The sequence below is a fragment of the Amborella trichopoda genome, chromosome 3 (genome assembly GCF_054954075.1).
Source record: "Amborella trichopoda isolate Santa Cruz 75 chromosome 3, AtrichopodaSantaCruz75HAP2 v2.0, whole genome shotgun sequence".
NCBI classification, from domain to species: Eukaryota; Viridiplantae; Streptophyta; class Magnoliopsida; order Amborellales; family Amborellaceae; genus Amborella; species Amborella trichopoda.
In genome coordinates this window covers 59979485-59995855 of record NC_142338.1, presented here as the reverse complement: position 1 = coordinate 59995855, position 16371 = coordinate 59979485, and the positions used below count along the sequence as shown (strand labels likewise).

Below are 16371 nucleotides of genomic sequence, written 5' to 3'. Positions count from 1 at the left end.
GATTCTGAGGCCACCCTATCCCAGCCATATTATTCACATATCGAGTCCCAACAGCAACAGTGTAGGGATGAGCACGAAATACTGTAAATTAAATGCTGAATGGCGGTTCATGCAGGGAAAGAACATATCAATATTCGCATATTCATTCAAAAACATGAAAATTCTTAATGGAGTACCCTAATTTTTTATTGAATTCCTAAAAACCAATATTTATAATGAATTTTAATAATTTTTTCGGATTTTTTTGAAGCTTTATTCTGACCGATTCACCCGATTCCGATCCGGATCGCCGATTCGCCGATCCGGATCGGTTTTTGAAAAGCCCGATCCGGGTCACCGATCCGGTTTTTAAACCATTGGTTTAAAGTATCTCTAAACAATTGAAATTAGCTACATTTTATCATGATAATTCTACTACCATAATATTTCCAATTACATCATAATAAAATGAATTTATCATGATATTTTAAAGCTTCTCACTATTATCTACGTAACGTTCGTAGAAAAAGCAATTCTAAAAATTTCAAAATGGAGAAAGAAACCTGGAAACAATTTACAAAATTGATAAGGGATGGTATAGAAATTTTCGAGAGATAGGAACTCTTTTGAAAAAATAATTATACCTCATACAATTCCTTATGACCGTTCTTTCATTATATATATAATGATAATACAATGGTGTAATATGCACTTTCCTATATTGTTGCATATAGAGTTAATTACGTATAGACCTTAAATAAGTTACAAAAATACGACTTGCGCCCTTTATGCCCAAAAATTATAACCAAGGTCCGTCAACACGATTTTTTTTTTTGATAGAATTATCCCTCGGTCCGAGGATGCCATCATCAGACCACTTATTTTGGGTCAAAACTTAAGTTGCAGTCCGAGGATGGCATTTTCAGACCGCTTTTCTTTTTTAAACCTTAAGTTTTGGTCTGAGAATGCTATCCTTATACTGCAACTTTAAGTGTTGGAATAAACAAGCGGTCTGGGGATGTTATCATCGGACTGCTACTTTAAGTTTTTTTTAAATAAAAGCGGTCCGCGGTCCGAGGATGGCATTCTCGGACAGCTTTTTTTTTTTTCCTTTAAAGCTGAAATTTTAGTTCGAGGTTGAAATCCTCGGACTTCAACTTAAGTTTTGAAAAAAAAAGCGGTCCGAGAATGCTATTCCTGGACCGCAACTTTTAAGTTTTGAAAGAAAAAAAAAACAGTCTGAGGATGCCATCCTGGGACCAAGGGGGTAATTTTGTAAAAAAGGAAAAGAGGAAAAAGGTCGTGTTGATCGACCATGATTGTAACTTTCGGGTATAAAGAGAGCACCTCGTACTGTCCTAACTATTTAAGGTTCGTACGTAAATAACTCTTACATATAATATACACTTTCCTATTTGTGTTACATTCTACAATGGCAATATTTTGTTTTTATTACTCCCCCTCAAACTCAACTGGAGAGGCATCTGAAGCTCGAGTTTGAAGCAAAGATATTGAAAAACATTTAATAGTAAAGGCTTGGTGAAGATATCAACTACTTGATTGCGAGAAAAAACAAAACGAGTGACATGTACTCCAAGAGCAACCTTTTCACGCACAAAATGATAGTCTAACTCAATGTGTTTTGTCCGTGCATGAAAAACAGGGTTAACTGTCATGTAAAAAGCACTAATATTATCACAAAAAAAGTGTTTTTGGTTGAGGAATAGGCAACTCAATATCTCGAAGAATAAAAGAAAGCCATGTCAATTCTGCAGCAATGGATGTCATAGATTGGTATTCCGCTTTAACGTTGGAACGAGCCACAGTTGGCTGTTTCTTAGCACTCCAAGATTTGCAATTGGAACCAAGATAAATGCAGAAACCAGTGGTTGAACAACGAGTGGTTGGAGATTCTGCTCAGTCTGCATCAGAGAATGCATATAACTCAAAGGAACTAACCGATAAAATTCTTATTTCACATGATTGTGTACCATTGAGAGAGAAGGCATATAACTCTAAGGGAACTAACCGATAAAATTCTTGTACCACATGATTGTGTACCATTGAGATAACAGGGAATTCACTTAACTGCTTGAAAATGGGCAATTGTAGGGACATGCATAAATTGACAGACTGTATTAACACTATGGGAAATGTTTGGCCATGTTATAGGAAAGAAGGTGCTAGGTAGAGATGATAAAGATGAAAGGTTGAAAAGATAAAATAAAGACTCTTGCAACTCCTTATCTCATATGCAATAGCGATAAAGAAGATGCTAGGCAAAAATAATAAATACGAAAGACTGTATGCAAGAGCAAAAAGCTAGAAATTAATAAATCCGGAAGACTGAAAATACTCAAGACGGAAGGCTGAAAATAGAGAGAGGCTTATTTTGGGAGAGGAACGGCTTCAAGGTTGAGGGTTGAGAGGATCGATATTGCTCTAATGCCATACAGAAATTTTAGAGAGAGAGGAACCCTTTTGAGAAAATAATTATGCTCCACACAATTCCTTATGGTGGTTATTTCATTATATACATAATGATAACACAAAGGTGTAATATCCACTTTTCTATCTTATTATATGTAATATACACTTTTCTATTTGTGTTACATTCTACAATGGCAATATTTTGTTTGTATTAGATGGGCATGATAAAGCTATTAGGTTTGATGATGATTTTTTCTCATCAACGATGTCATTGGTAAAACTTGTAACACATTTATCCTTTTTATTGTGTATAAATCGAACTCATAATTACTGATTTTTCAATAAAAAACTAGTTCATAACTAATGAAACATTCCAAATAATTATCTAATAAAATTCTACATTAAAGATAATAATAATAAAATTCCTATAAAAAAACACACATGATAAAACCTTAAATAATAATATCTCAAGAAGGATAGTAGACACCAAACTATACACTGCGCATGGCGTGTGATTAAATGAACTATAGGACTCCATGGATCATACATCATGGACTCTAGGGGTGGCAATAGACCCAACTAGATTTGGGACTCGACAGGTAGACCCGACCTTGGGTTGAGGTATGGGTCCAATTTTTGGATCTAAAAGGTTGGGTTCAAGTCCAAAATCTAGACCCGTCCACCTGAACCGGACCCAGATAATATGGGTATATGTGGGTATTCATAAATGTTGCTAATACAATTACTTCTTAAGAATCTCCAGTTATTATGTAAAACAGTAAGGAATGTGGGTATATGTAATGTGGTATTCATAAATTATTGTAAATGTCGCCAAGAATATGGGTATATGATGGTTAAAAAAAAGGGCAAGGCAAAAAAAGAAGAAGGATAAGCTCATAGTCATAGGGTGGCCATGGATCCGATCAGACCCAAGACCCAACGTATAAACCCTACCTCGGGTCTGGGTAAGGGTCCAAATTTTGGACCCGAAAGGTCGGGTCTAGGTCCAAACCTGGCCTGGATGCTATTCGGGTTTGGGTCCAACAGTACCTGACCCGACCCCGATCCAACCCGTTCCCACACTTAATGGATTCTCATTGATAGGCCGGGAATGGTTTGGGCCAGCCCCGGTCTCTTTAGGGCTACCCCGAACCCTACTAGGACAAGGTTTAAAGAGGCTCTTGCCTATGCCAATTAGGGTCGGCTTAGGCCAGACAAGAAAAAAAAAAGAAAAGAGAAAAAGAGTGAACAGAATGTCGCCGGGCGAGAATATATCAATCATCTTGACTTAAACATTATGGTTGTGAAAAAAGAAAAGGATTTCAAGCTCTAAAAATAGTGTATATTGTAACAAATTATCTAGATCGTCCATTTCGCCCTAAAAGTATGTGTTCATAGATCCGCAAGATCTATACCAATTTTTGAAGTTCGAATTTCAATGTCAATGTTGGAAATTGATTTTAGAGCCATCATGGAGATTTCAATTGTTGAAAGTGGTTTTCGGATGAGGATTTGAAGTGAGGATTTATTTTGTTTTCATAAATCCTAGGCCTTATAGAAACCTCTTCCATTAAGAGCGTTACATTACTTAAATTCTTCCATTGAATAGATGGTGTTGCAAGTACAACAACAGGATAATTTTATTCTCATGACTAAAAAATGGACATCCAAACGACACCTTAAATTATTTCACCATTAAAATGTCCAAAATATTGGGCCTAAAAAGCCTAAACCATTGTTTATTAAGTTGTTCATCGGATTTATCTTTAGATATATAGCATCATGCTATACCAATCATGAGATAAAACTTTTGGAACATTGTCTAAACCGACATCTTCTACTTTGTAGCATCTTATAAAAAGTCATCCTTTAGGGATTACAAGAAACCAACCACTAAATATGGTTGATGGCAAAATACATAAGGTTGACGACTAAAAGATTTAACAATACCATGAGACACTTATTCTACCATAAAAGATTTAACAATAGTATGAGACACTTGTTCTACCATAGTCAATGAAACCCTGGCCCTAGTAACCTCCTCACCACTTGAAAAGTTTGTTCCTTCATGAGGCATTTGAAGATTTACACAAACCACTAGAGGGCTTCTCACACTGTGGTACCCATCAAACCACATTATCTCTCCAAAATCATACCTCCCCTTTGAATACTTGGTTGGAGTAAGGGTCACATAATATGATAATTTTTGTAGATGCTTAGTGAAAATCAAAACATTTGGCCACACTTGAACTTCCACACCTTCAGGGCTCACAAAATCCGCAAAGTAAATGGCTCTCTTCTGTCCCACATTAGTTAGGGTCCTTTTGATAGTTGCCCTAGATTGAAGATTTGGCACTGTTATTGATGGATAATTGAGGTCTTCCATCTCGAATGAACTAAGTTTTGAGCAGTCTATTTTCACTTGGTTCACAAGTTTTCCTATTTGTGCTTCATTGTATCCCAGTGCACATAGGAAGGGGACATAGTCCAAGGCATCAAGGTCATAAACAAGGCCTGGATCAAAGGCTTTCAAAGGGTTGACATGTCCAGCTCCTATATCAAAAGGATCAACTGCTTTCACAGTTCCTCCTGCTAGGATTCTATCTCCACTTGTGTCTCTTGTGTAAGCTGCGCAACAAGGATATGGGTCAGGGGAAAACAATAAAAAAAACCATAAGATTATAAAATCCCATGGGAGCATATATGTCCTACATTCACTCCCTCTGGTAAAACTCTATCTTATAATGCATTTAGGACAACATATTTATGGGAAGTACCCTCTCTAACCTATTAACCACCCCGACTAAAAAAAGTAAAAAGGATCGCGAGCATTTGATAAAAAAAAATGTACTTAATTTGAAGAAATTGTCCAAAGATAATCCAATTTTTGCATTATAGATTTAAGTGTCAACTAACGGCAAAATCTATTTCCTTTTGGTAAAGATATTCAGAGACTATATATTTTTAGTACAAGGATATCAAAATCACTCTTGTACATCGGATTTTAAATCAGGTGATTGTGATTGTCATTGGCTTGTCTCAAAGTTCAAAAATAAATTTTTTGAACTTCGTGACACCCAAGCCATCCAATTTGACTTCTGATAGCTCGGATAAATTGTGTACCTCTTGTCATAAAGATAAATAGTCTCATAGTATACAATCTCTTTTCGTTTTCTCTTTCAAAATACTCATCTTGTGATCCTAAATGGATCTCAAAACTTCAAATTGAGATCATCCTTCTAAGTAGGGTTTTTGCTCATGGGAGTATGTGTACAATGTTGTCATGGAAGTTGATGCAAATAATATTAAGGTTATTTTAATTTTTTATTATTCTTTTGTTTATCCCTTTCAGATGTGCGTAAGGATAATTAGGGGTAATTAGGGTGGGTAAGAGTTTATATTATCTTTATCTTATATAGGTAATATGTAAATAATACAAGGGTTATTTTAATTTTTTATTATTCTTTTGTTTATCTCTTTAGATGTGTGCAGGGGTAATTAGGGTGGGTAAGAGTTTAAATTGCGTTTATTTTGTACTAGTTAAATGGGTAATTAGAGTGGGTAAGAGTTTATAGATAATGTTAAATTAGGGGAGTTAGTTAAATCTAAGGGGATTTTTATTAAGAATGTTTTAGATAAAAACGTGGGAAGCATGGCTTTGGATAACATGTAGAAAATCTTATCTTTTTTGGTACGTGATGGTTAAAGAAGAAGATATTGATGATAAAAAAACTAGGTTAAGAGAGAGAAAATAGAGGGAGAGATAAAATAGAGAAGTCCATTGTCTATATTCTTTATTAAATTTTTAGTCTATTTAAGGGGACGTTTCCCTTCATTGTAAAAAAAAAGTGAATGAGTTAATAAAATTTGGTTTTGTGAAGAGATTTTTTGGGGCGGATTCCCTCTCAGACTGTATATTCTCTCAACCTTGGGGTGAATTCCCTTGTAGACCTTAAGAGATCGTATATTCTCTCAATCTTGGGATGTATTCTCTTGTAGAACTTGAGAGATGATATATTCTTTCAATCTTGGGATGAATTCCTTGTAGACCTTAAGGTATATTCTCTCAACCTTGGGGTGAATTCCCTTGCAGACCCGAGAAAGAATATTGGGGTGAATTCCGTCACAAACCTTGAGAGAGGGTATAATCTCTCAACCTTGGGGTGAATTCCCTTGCAGATTAGAGAGAGGATATATTCAGAGGATATGTTCTCTCAACCTTAGTCTGAATTCCCTCTCAGACCTTGAGAGATGATATATTCTCTCAATCTTGGGGTGAATTCAATTCCCTTGTAGACCTTGAGAGAGAAAGTGAATTCTCTTGTAGACTTTGAGAGATGATATATTCTCTCAACATTTTTCTTTTATTTTTATAGTGTTATTATTGCTCTGCATTAATTTGCGTCAATTAGATCAGTTGCAACTTTTTGTATTCAACAATTACTCTTGGAACACAGAACACAGTTGAAAGCATCAGTCTTGAAGAAATTGAAGAAAACGTACCAAGGCTCATGGTGGGACTTCATTACCAGGACTTCATTACCAACTTTGAGCTCGAGGTCGAGCTTCTCCCAACCCAAGAGAATGATGCAAATAGTATTAGGGTTATTTTAATTTTTTATTATTCTTTGTTTATCCCTTCATATGTGCGGGATAATTAAGGGTACTTAGGGTGGGTAAGTTAGTTTAGGAAGGTAAACACATAAGGTTAAATTAGGGGAGTTAGAGTTTTATTAGGAATGTTTTAGATAAAAACGTGAGAAGCATGGCTTTGGATAAAACGTGGAAAATCTTATCTTTTTTGCTACGTGATGGGTACGTGATGGTTAAAGAATGAAGATATGGATGATCAAGAAACTAGGTTAAGAGAGAGAAAATAGAGGGAGAGATAAAATTGTCTATATTCTTTATTAATTTTTTAATCTATTTAAGATGACGTTTCCCTTCATTGTAAAAAAAAGTAGATGAGTTAATAAGATTTGGTCATTTTTTAGGGTGGATTCCCTTCAATTTGCATCAATTGGTATCAGAGCTGCATTAGAAGTACACAGTCGGAGCGGAGCTTATAAATAAAAGGAAAAACAAAAAATATAAAGATTAGCCATTTTATAAAACAAAAAAATTGATTCCAATAAGAAAACTGGGAACGATTCTAACATGAACATATCAAATTCTCAAATCAAGTTTTACAAGCCAAGAAATTTTGGGATTTAATTTAAGAAAGGCACACTATAGGCAAGTGGTGTATGGTAATAAGGTGCATATTCAAACATCGACCGTTATTCACTCATTATCAATGGAGGAGGGTAGAGATTAACAGTTAACTCTAAGTGATGTTTCAGTGTATGGTGGATGCCATAGTACTGTAGATATTGGGATGTTGGACTTTGCAAACACCTTCATCTTAGAAAAACTCAAATTTGTCATAGACAAAAAGATGTCTAAGTGCCCCATGTCTTTATGAAATGCCAAGGCAAAAAAGAGTTAAGTTTAGCTTGTTTGCACTCTTGGTTACAAATTTCAAATGTCCAAATCCTAAAGCTCCCTTTATCCAAACTGATATATATATCTACCACTGTAATTCTGGTGTCAGAAACCTTATGATGGCTTGAAATCAATGTTAAATCTTAATTATGAAGCTTAAAATTCTAAAAATAGTGTAGATTGAGTATATCTATAAATACTTGAAAATATATGGTTCAGCCAACTTGTTACAAGACGCACTATTGTTAGGACTTGAAATGCTTTTTTTTCTTTATATCTATACATCTGGAGGTTGAGATGATCAATTAGAAGGTTTTTCAACTTTGAAATAATCTTTTCTATTGGGTTTTTGAGGTGGACCATAGTTATGTATTATAAGGTTGCAACCTTATATAAGCTTTTTCTATAAAATAACAATAATAACAATAATTATAATAAGAATCGTTATTCTCACCTGTTGTCATTAGAGCTGATTTAATGGCCGCAGGGCTCCAATATGGGTGTGCAGACTTGAGCAGAGCAACTATCCCAGCTACATGGGGACATGCCATCGAAGTTCCTGATAATAAGTTCCAATTTACAATACGTCTGTCTATGGGTACTGAGGAAGGTGGAAGAATGGGTGGCCAAGCAGCCAATATATTCACCCCAGGACCACTTAAATCCGGCTGCACCACAATAATATATTCATGCACGATTGAACCTCAGCATATAATATTTGTTTTGTGTGTAAGCTACAATCCTTACAATTAGGAGACCCAAAAGATTTTTTCTATTTTGTCAGGTTTAGAGCTTCCGCGCACAAAATATGTTTGGGTGGTTGTGGTTCATGGGAAATAATTATTATCTTGATATCCATACAAAGGTACTCAAGGAGAAATATGATATGAAAACTATATGGGAGAAAACCTGATTGAAAGAAACTTTTCATGATATAGCAATTCAAGAGAAAATAGGCATTTGAATACGACAGAGAGAGGGAGAGAAAAGGGGGGAGACTAAAATAAACTTTTCATGCTATAGATTGATTTTAATGTGAATTTTTATGTCATCATTATCATTTCTTGAAAAATATCATTTAAGGGGCCAAGACCTTAAAAAAATCATTGAAAGGGGTTAAAACATTCCAATTGGTACTAAAGGGTTTACTTTTTATGTTACAGTTCACTCAAGTATCTTGAAAATTATCTCACAAATTTCATGGTTGGGAAATGTTGAACAGTGATATTTAAGTAATTAGACCCACCCAAGAGGTCCCAACTAAATGAAAGGCCTACCTTTGCATGTTCAAGATGAGTTACTGAAATGTTATAACTAGTTCAGGTTTCTAACCCTAAACAAGCGCCATTGGGCATTTTTTAAAATAGTATTTGAGGAGGTACCCTAGTTAAATGAAAATCAAACAATTGGGATCTTTTGATCTTTTTTACAAAAGGGTTCTTAAATGATATTTCCCCTTTGTCTTTTGCAAATGAATTTAGCAGTTAGGTTTGTCTTTTAGGAATGCAAAATCTTGAATGCATAGGTCACCAACTATAAAGGGATCACCTTGAGTATGGCTGGAGAGAGTGAACTTGGTCCCCTTGAGGAAAAGTAAGCGACTTTAGGTGCTGGACCATCTTCTACACTCGTTCTGCTTGGATTAATCTGCACACTTGGATTCCTTGTGGTCCAAATGATTCTATTAGTACTATAAACTAAGATAGAAATTCATTTGTTTTTTGTTTTTTGTTTTTTCTTTTTTCTTTGCCCCTTTTTTTTTTTTACTTATATAGTTTTTGTTCCATTTTTTATATACTAAGTGGGAATGCAAAAAAAAGAGAAAGAAAAATAAAATAGAAAAATGAAATAAAGAAGACCAACTTTTAGAGAAGAAATGATATAAAACAAATAATAAACACACGTTTTAGAGAGGAAAATGAGAGAACAAATAATGAAGACATATTTCAGTGAAGAAAATGAGAAAATAAAAAAGAAAGACACATTTCAGTGAAGAAAATGAGATATAAATAATGAAGGCATAATTTAGTGGAGAAAATGAGAAAATAAAAAAGAAAGAAAAAAAGAAGGCACATTTCAGTGAAGAAAATGAGATATAAATAATGAAGGCATAATTTAGTGGAGAAAATGAGAAAAAAGGCCTAAGAAAAAGAGTGGGTGTCTCACTTTAATGTTTGGATATAGAAAAGAATTTGTGTCCCTTGATTGATATCAACATGAAGAATGGGAATGAAGGACACATCGGGTATTCGTTTAGTGGATGGTTGGGAGAAAATTAGGGCAGAGCCCCCTGCTAAATAAACGGCTAGGCCTGCAATTGTGCTTGAATCTCCTCCTGTTGAAAAGCATAGCACCACTTTCCTAAATGCAAGCCTTGGGATCAATTTGTTCACATCACATGCCCTATAAATATCGCCAACAGAGATCACATACACAAATAATTATTTTGACCGAGTTAAATAATTCAGTATAAATGCTGATAACGTTTTTTGGCGATTCATTTGTTTGTGCAAATGCATAGTAATATTGTAAATGGTAAAAAATGCTTTATTAATATATTATAATATTTATTTATTATAACATTTATTAATTTTTGCAATATTATATTAATACTAGTAAATGTATCATTATATAATTTTGATATTACTGTAATTTATTACTTTAAGTCTTAATTTATTATTGCAATAATTTATTACAAGATAATATAATATTATCTTATTATTTATTTATTATGATGTTTATTAATTTGTTATAATATTTATTGATACTAATGAAATGATATTCTTTTATATATAACTATTATAATTTTGATATTATTATATAATCATTTATGTGTATTATTGTTGTTGTTATTATTATAATATGATTTGGAGTATTATTGTATTATGAGTGTCAAAATAAGATCCGAACTGTCTAATTTCTTTATCATGCTGTGGGTGTCTTATTTTTAGGAAAATTTTGAATGTTTAGATTCTCTGTATGGCTAGAACTTTTTAAAATTTTAGAATTTATTTTGATTTTTGAAAAAATTCAATATTTTGATTGATATACTGTTGTATATAAATTTATATTTTTATTTATTTTAGAATTTTAAAAATATTAAATACCCCCCCCCCCCCTCCCCCCCCCCCCCCCGCCGAAGCACATTATTACGAAACTGAACTGAAGAAGGCTCCTACGCAAATCTGACGACATGACATTGAAAGAGAGAGCAGTACCCTGTGGTGGAGATGGAACTCCCATCCACTAATGGAAGTTTCAGTGTCTGGTCAATGAAACCCTCGCCCTTTTTTGGTCAGCACGCAGTAGGTAGCCATGCAAAGAACACAGAGAAGAGACACATTAAACAAATGATTAGGAAACTTTCTATATGAAAACTACATACATAACCGAGGGAATAAGAGGTGCCAATAATCACATGAATCGATCACTCATGCCATTTTTTCCATCAAGTGGACTCGAAAGTGTAACTAATAGTAATTTCTTTTACTAAAAAAACATAAGACACTAAAGAGAGGAGAACCACAATAATCATGTCCTAGAAAGAGAGAGCATATTACAACACTCATTCCTAGAGAGAGAGTAAATACCACAATACTTTTCTTGTTCCCAATGACGATCTCAGTAGGCGATTTCTCATTCAATTGGGGTGTTTTTTGCTTTTGGGGAGAGAGAATGCAACACATAAGTTGTTCTAGAGAGAGAAAGCGTGTTATTCTAGAGAGAGAACACATACCAGGTCTTTCCTAGTTTTGTCTCAGTAGAGAGAGATATATATACTTCCATCCTACTAGGAAAGAAAGAACATAGCACAATAGTCATATGAGAGAGAGAGAGTGAGAAAATACCAGAAAAGTGATGTTGGTGCTTCCGAGTATGATCTGTGTAGGGAAGTGCCTATCCAAGGTAGTGGCCCCAACACAAGTGGCCCAAGGGGTCACATTCTCCACCAGTGAAGGGTCTGATCCTGAATTGCCCCCTGAAAAAATCACATGAATCCCCCTTTGCATAGCATGAAATGAACCAATATCAGCACTCGATGAAAGATAAGGCCTGAGAGGAGGTGAAGCCCCAAAAGATGCTGAAATCACATGAACCCCATCTTTAATTGCATCTTCAAAAGCTCCCAAAATATCAATCTCTGAGCAATAACCAGGGCTCCAGCATATTTTGTAGATCGCTAGCCTAGCCCTGGGTGCGCCACCCCTAGCCAAGCCCATGGCTAACCCACCAAACCCAGCTCCGGCCACCGGCGAGCCCACCGCTGTAGAGGAGGTGTGGGTGCCGTGGCCCAGTCGGTCTCTCGAGGACCGGAACTCGGGGTTCGAGCTTTTGTTTAGGGGTCCAATGTCGTGTTCGTAGCCCTTGATGTAGTACCGAGCACCGATGAGCTTCTTGTTGCAGAGACTGGGAGAGAATTGCTCGCCTGCGATGCACTCTCCCTTCCATGAAGATGGAACTGGACCTAGGCTAGGGTCTTCTCTGAAGCTTTTCGACTCTGGCCATATACCTTCATTAAGGGAGAGAGAAAGTGGTTAGCGATCACCTCAGCTAGGGTTTGATTTAGATGTGAGTGCATGCTTGTATCTTAAAACATGTTTGTAAGAGAGAGAGAGAGAGAGAGAGAGAGAGAGAGAGAGGGTTGGGAGGACAAGAAAGAAGAAGAAAGAACATTCATCATTCATGTGATAGTGCAAATTATACAGGTTCGATGGCCATGTGAAAAATAACAACAATCAACATAAAAAAAAAAAAAACATGAAAAGAAATAGCACAAAAAAAACATCAAAATTTATATAGATAGTTACTAATGTTACTACATTCACAGGCAAAGATGACCAATACCTTCACTATCGTAGCTCGAAAGCTATAGAATGGCTCCTATACAATGGATCTCGATCACATAGCCAAAAACATATAAAGAACTTATATATATTGAATATGGTTTGTATAACGCTGAGGCCCTAAACAATTAAAATATGGTGCACCTTCAAATAATGTTGAAAGATGTCGTATCAGCACCAAAAATCGTTATGACAGACTGAAAGTAAATTTTCATATGTATTATGAAATTTCAAGCTTAAAAAATAGTGTACATCAAGTATATCTATGAACATTTGAAAATCTTAAAAATTGACGGTATAGATAAATGCATTACGAGATGCACTATTTTTAAGATTTGATGTTTTTTTATTTTTATGTCCATGTATCTTACGGTCAAGATGATTGGATTTCAGGGTTTCTCAGAATTGAAACTTCTTCTAAAGAATTTTTAAAGTGCACCTTAATTTGATTGTTTAGAGCCTCAATCTTATATACACTTTTTCCATATATATTTCAAGGGTGCAGTTGGCATATGGATGCATCTGTAGGTGTAGAAGTAAGGTGCACCTTCAAATTTTATCATGGTATGTAATTTTGATGTAAAATGTTCTTAGGATTATCTCAAAATCTATTTTTATATCTAATTATAAAAATTTAAATTTTAAAAATGGTTAAAATCAAGTAGATCTACATATGAAAATCTTGAAAATGGACAGTGTAGATAATATGATGTAAAATGCACTATTTCTGAGACTTAAAATCTTTTTATTTTTCATAGTCATGCATCTCGATGTCGAGATGATTAATCAAAGGATTTTTCAACATTAAAACTACCTTTTACGATGGATTTTTGAGGGGCATCCGTATTTCTACATTATAAGGTAGCATCCTTATATAAACTTTTTCCATATTTCAAACCCTCACTTAAGTCTAAGTAAACATAACCAAACACATCTTTATTCATACTTAGCCAATTAGAGCTGGAGGACCCAAGGTATGATAAATATTGGGTTACACTATAGAAGTCAGGGCATTGCTGCACACAAAACAAATTAAGGACAATATAACAAGAAAAATATGTCTATGCAACTTTAGAAACAAAAATTGCACATGTTAAACCTCTTGATCAAGCACTTTCCCATATAATCTTTGGAATTGAAATTTGTAGTTAAGAATATGAGCTTTGGAAACAAAATTGCACATATCGAACCATTTCATAAAACTATTTAAGTTGGGTGAAGTTTCTATGAAGCACCCACATTATAATATAGAAGGCACACCTTTAAATTTTTCTGTCTCAAATTTTACTTGGCCTGAAAAACTATCTTCACCCGAATTATAAAATTTGAAATTTTAAAAATGATGTAGATCGAACAAATCCATTAATATTTGAAAATCTTAAAAAAGGACGATGCATATTACTTGTTACAAGATACACTATTTGTCAAATTTGGAGAAAAAAAAATTTCCTTCATGGCCATATAATTCAAGTTCGAGACGACCAATTTGAGGATTTTATAACATCAAAAGACTCATTTTTAGTGGATTTTTGAAGTGTGTCTTACTTGCATAGTATAAGGTTGACACCTTATATAAACCTTTTCCTTTAAATTTTAAGTTTTAGGGCCTATAAGAGAGAGAGACCGGGACGCAATGAGCCTATTATCTTTTGTATTCAAAGTTTCCAAACAATCCAAGCCATTTAAGGTAAAATTTGATGGTCAGGGCATACAATTTATCTTCCAAAATTCAAAACTTTTGCAGACTTTGAGGTCAGTCAATAGTACACCCCAAGCCGTCCGACTTGACATCAGTCAGCTAGGAATGCTTTTGACCTTTGGCACTGAAGGTAAATGATCTTATTGTATACTTTCTCGTCGAGAGTCAGGAACCTGTATCAAAGACACCGACAATGATATCCTCCCCAAAAGCTTCTTGAACTGGAATAGCCTCGTCGTAGTCCATTGTTAACCCCATGAAATCCCAACTACGAGTGGTGTGAAGCTTAACGACCTTACTCTTAAATGAAGATATCACACCTTCCAAACCTACAACATGGTAATTTGTAGTTTAAGATATTTATAGATTAAGAAGACCAAACAAACAGCAACATTGGTGATGTCCCCTTACTAGCTAGAGTGGCCGCTTGTGTGGAGTTGAGTTTGGCAGCGAAACCTGAGAAGATGTGCTTATAACTATACACCATGGCTTCTTTGGCTTCATCCTCACTATCACATTGCACCAATTCATTGAGAGAGATGGCGTTTGGGGAGCGAATAATATTATCAATAACATGTTTCTACATGATGTGCAATATTATCTAAATTCCTTTATAGTTATTTGTGTGTGTATGTGGAGAGAGAGAGAGAGAGAGAGAGAGAGAGAACTATTATCAATGTTCTATTAAATGAGGAAGAAGGCATGTTAGGACCACGTTAAAGTTCCATGACAAGTGAAGTTCAAAGAAAAAAGTTTCATGACAAGTGTTTTGTGTGATAGAGAGAGAGAAGTTCGATGACAAGTGTGAGTATGATAGAGAGAGAGAAGTTCCATGACAAGTGTGTATGTGTGTGTTAGAGGGAGAGAGAGAAAAGTTCCATGACAAGTGTGTATGTGTGTGTGTTAGAGAGAGAGAGAGAGAGTCCGAAGTTGATACCTTGAAAAGACCTTAGACAGCAGCTGGAGATGGTATTTCGTAGTGAGAAGAGGATCATCTAAATGGTTGAGTCCTAAGTAGACTATATACACCTGCAAATAAAAAATAGAGGGGGAGAAAGGGATGGTGTCAACTCATATTAAGCAAGCATGGAAGAGGAAAAGGAAAAGGAATGGGGCATTTGCATTTGTGGGGTGGGAAGTTACCTCATTTGTGGCCACTAGAGGGGTATAAAAAAGTGGAAGAGAGAAAAAGATGACCAAATATGCTTTCAAAAAAGTGGCCATTTTCTCTGGGGTGGTGAGGTAGAGTGAAGGCGGTAGGGTAGGGCTTTAATAGAGAGAGAGAGAGAGAGTTAAGAAGGAGGATGTGATGAGGGCAGCGTGCAGAGAAAGGATGGGAAAGCTGCTGTAAAGACTAGTGCACCCCCATGGGACCATCATGACTCATCCTTGCCTATCTATTCCTAGCTGCACATCACAAAACTTCAATTCAAAGATTATGCACTTCCCTCAACCTAAACACCTCTCTCTCTCTCTCTCTCTCTCTCTCTCTCTGCTTCTTTCACATCTCTCTCTCTTTAGGTTTCGTCCACACCCTCAAATGAAACCCCCTCTCTCTCTTACACACAAAATATGTATAGGCTGCAAAAATGCATGGCTTTTTTAAGTGCTTTCTCTTCTCTCTCTTTCACGAACATTTGTTAAACACTCTCTCTCTCTCACTCAGAATTCAATCATTTTTGGAAGGTTAGCTTGTGTTTTCTGCACACAAGCTTCAAAAAATTAGATCCATATCTTTCCGTTTTTTTTTTGGGTAATTTAGTGGAGAAGACAGTCCCCTACCTATTCTTTATTTTCAAGTAGCTTAGGGAGTTAGTCTTTTGAAAGGGTTAATGGGGCGGTGTCGATTGAAATGAAAACCACAACGTGCTGACTAAAGTGTGGGGATACTACCACGACCTTAGCCCTTTTCATAAAATTCATACTTCCCTACCG

At 35.3% G+C, this 16371-nt stretch overlaps 1 protein-coding gene across 2 annotated transcripts; it reads right to left on the bottom strand.

Annotated features, from left to right (window-relative positions):
• Window positions 1–4217: 4217 nt before the first annotated feature.
• Window positions 4218–15862, bottom strand: UNE17 (Subtilisin-like serine endopeptidase family protein). Of its 2 annotated transcripts, none has more exons than XR_016052021.1 (10): window positions 15580–15722; window positions 15374–15465; window positions 14848–14945; window positions 14610–14765; window positions 11742–12403; window positions 11112–11179; window positions 10060–10296; window positions 9442–9556; window positions 8348–8452; window positions 4218–5037 (listed from the first exon to the last, which is right to left on the bottom strand). XR_016052021.1 is itself a non-coding variant. In XM_020664309.2 (10 exons), the coding sequence occupies exons 1-10, from the start codon at window positions 15658–15660 to the stop codon at window positions 4370–4372; spliced, it is 2391 nt and encodes a 796-aa protein (XP_020519968.1). In that variant the 5' UTR covers window positions 15661–15862; the 3' UTR covers window positions 4218–4369. The 2 variants fall into 2 exon arrangements, 1 of the variants encoding a protein (XP_020519968.1); XM_020664309.2 differs by having other exon boundaries at window positions 8348–8561; window positions 15580–15862.
• Window positions 15863–16371: the final 509 nt, after the last annotated feature.

Excerpts from the sequence above, each read along its gene's own strand:
- UNE17 (XM_020664309.2), bottom strand. The coding sequence starts at position 15,660 with ATGGCCACTTTTTTGAAAGCATATTTGGTCATCTTTTTCTCTCTTCCA. Across the intron at positions 14,766-14,847 it reads ACAAGCGGCCACTCTAGCTA|GTTTGGAAGGTGTGATATCT; the intron begins GTAAGGGGACAT and ends ACCATGTTGTAG. Across the intron at positions 10,297-11,111 it reads AGTTCCATCTCCACCACAGG|GGCATGTGATGTGAACAAAT; the intron begins GTACTGCTCTCT and ends CGATATTTATAG.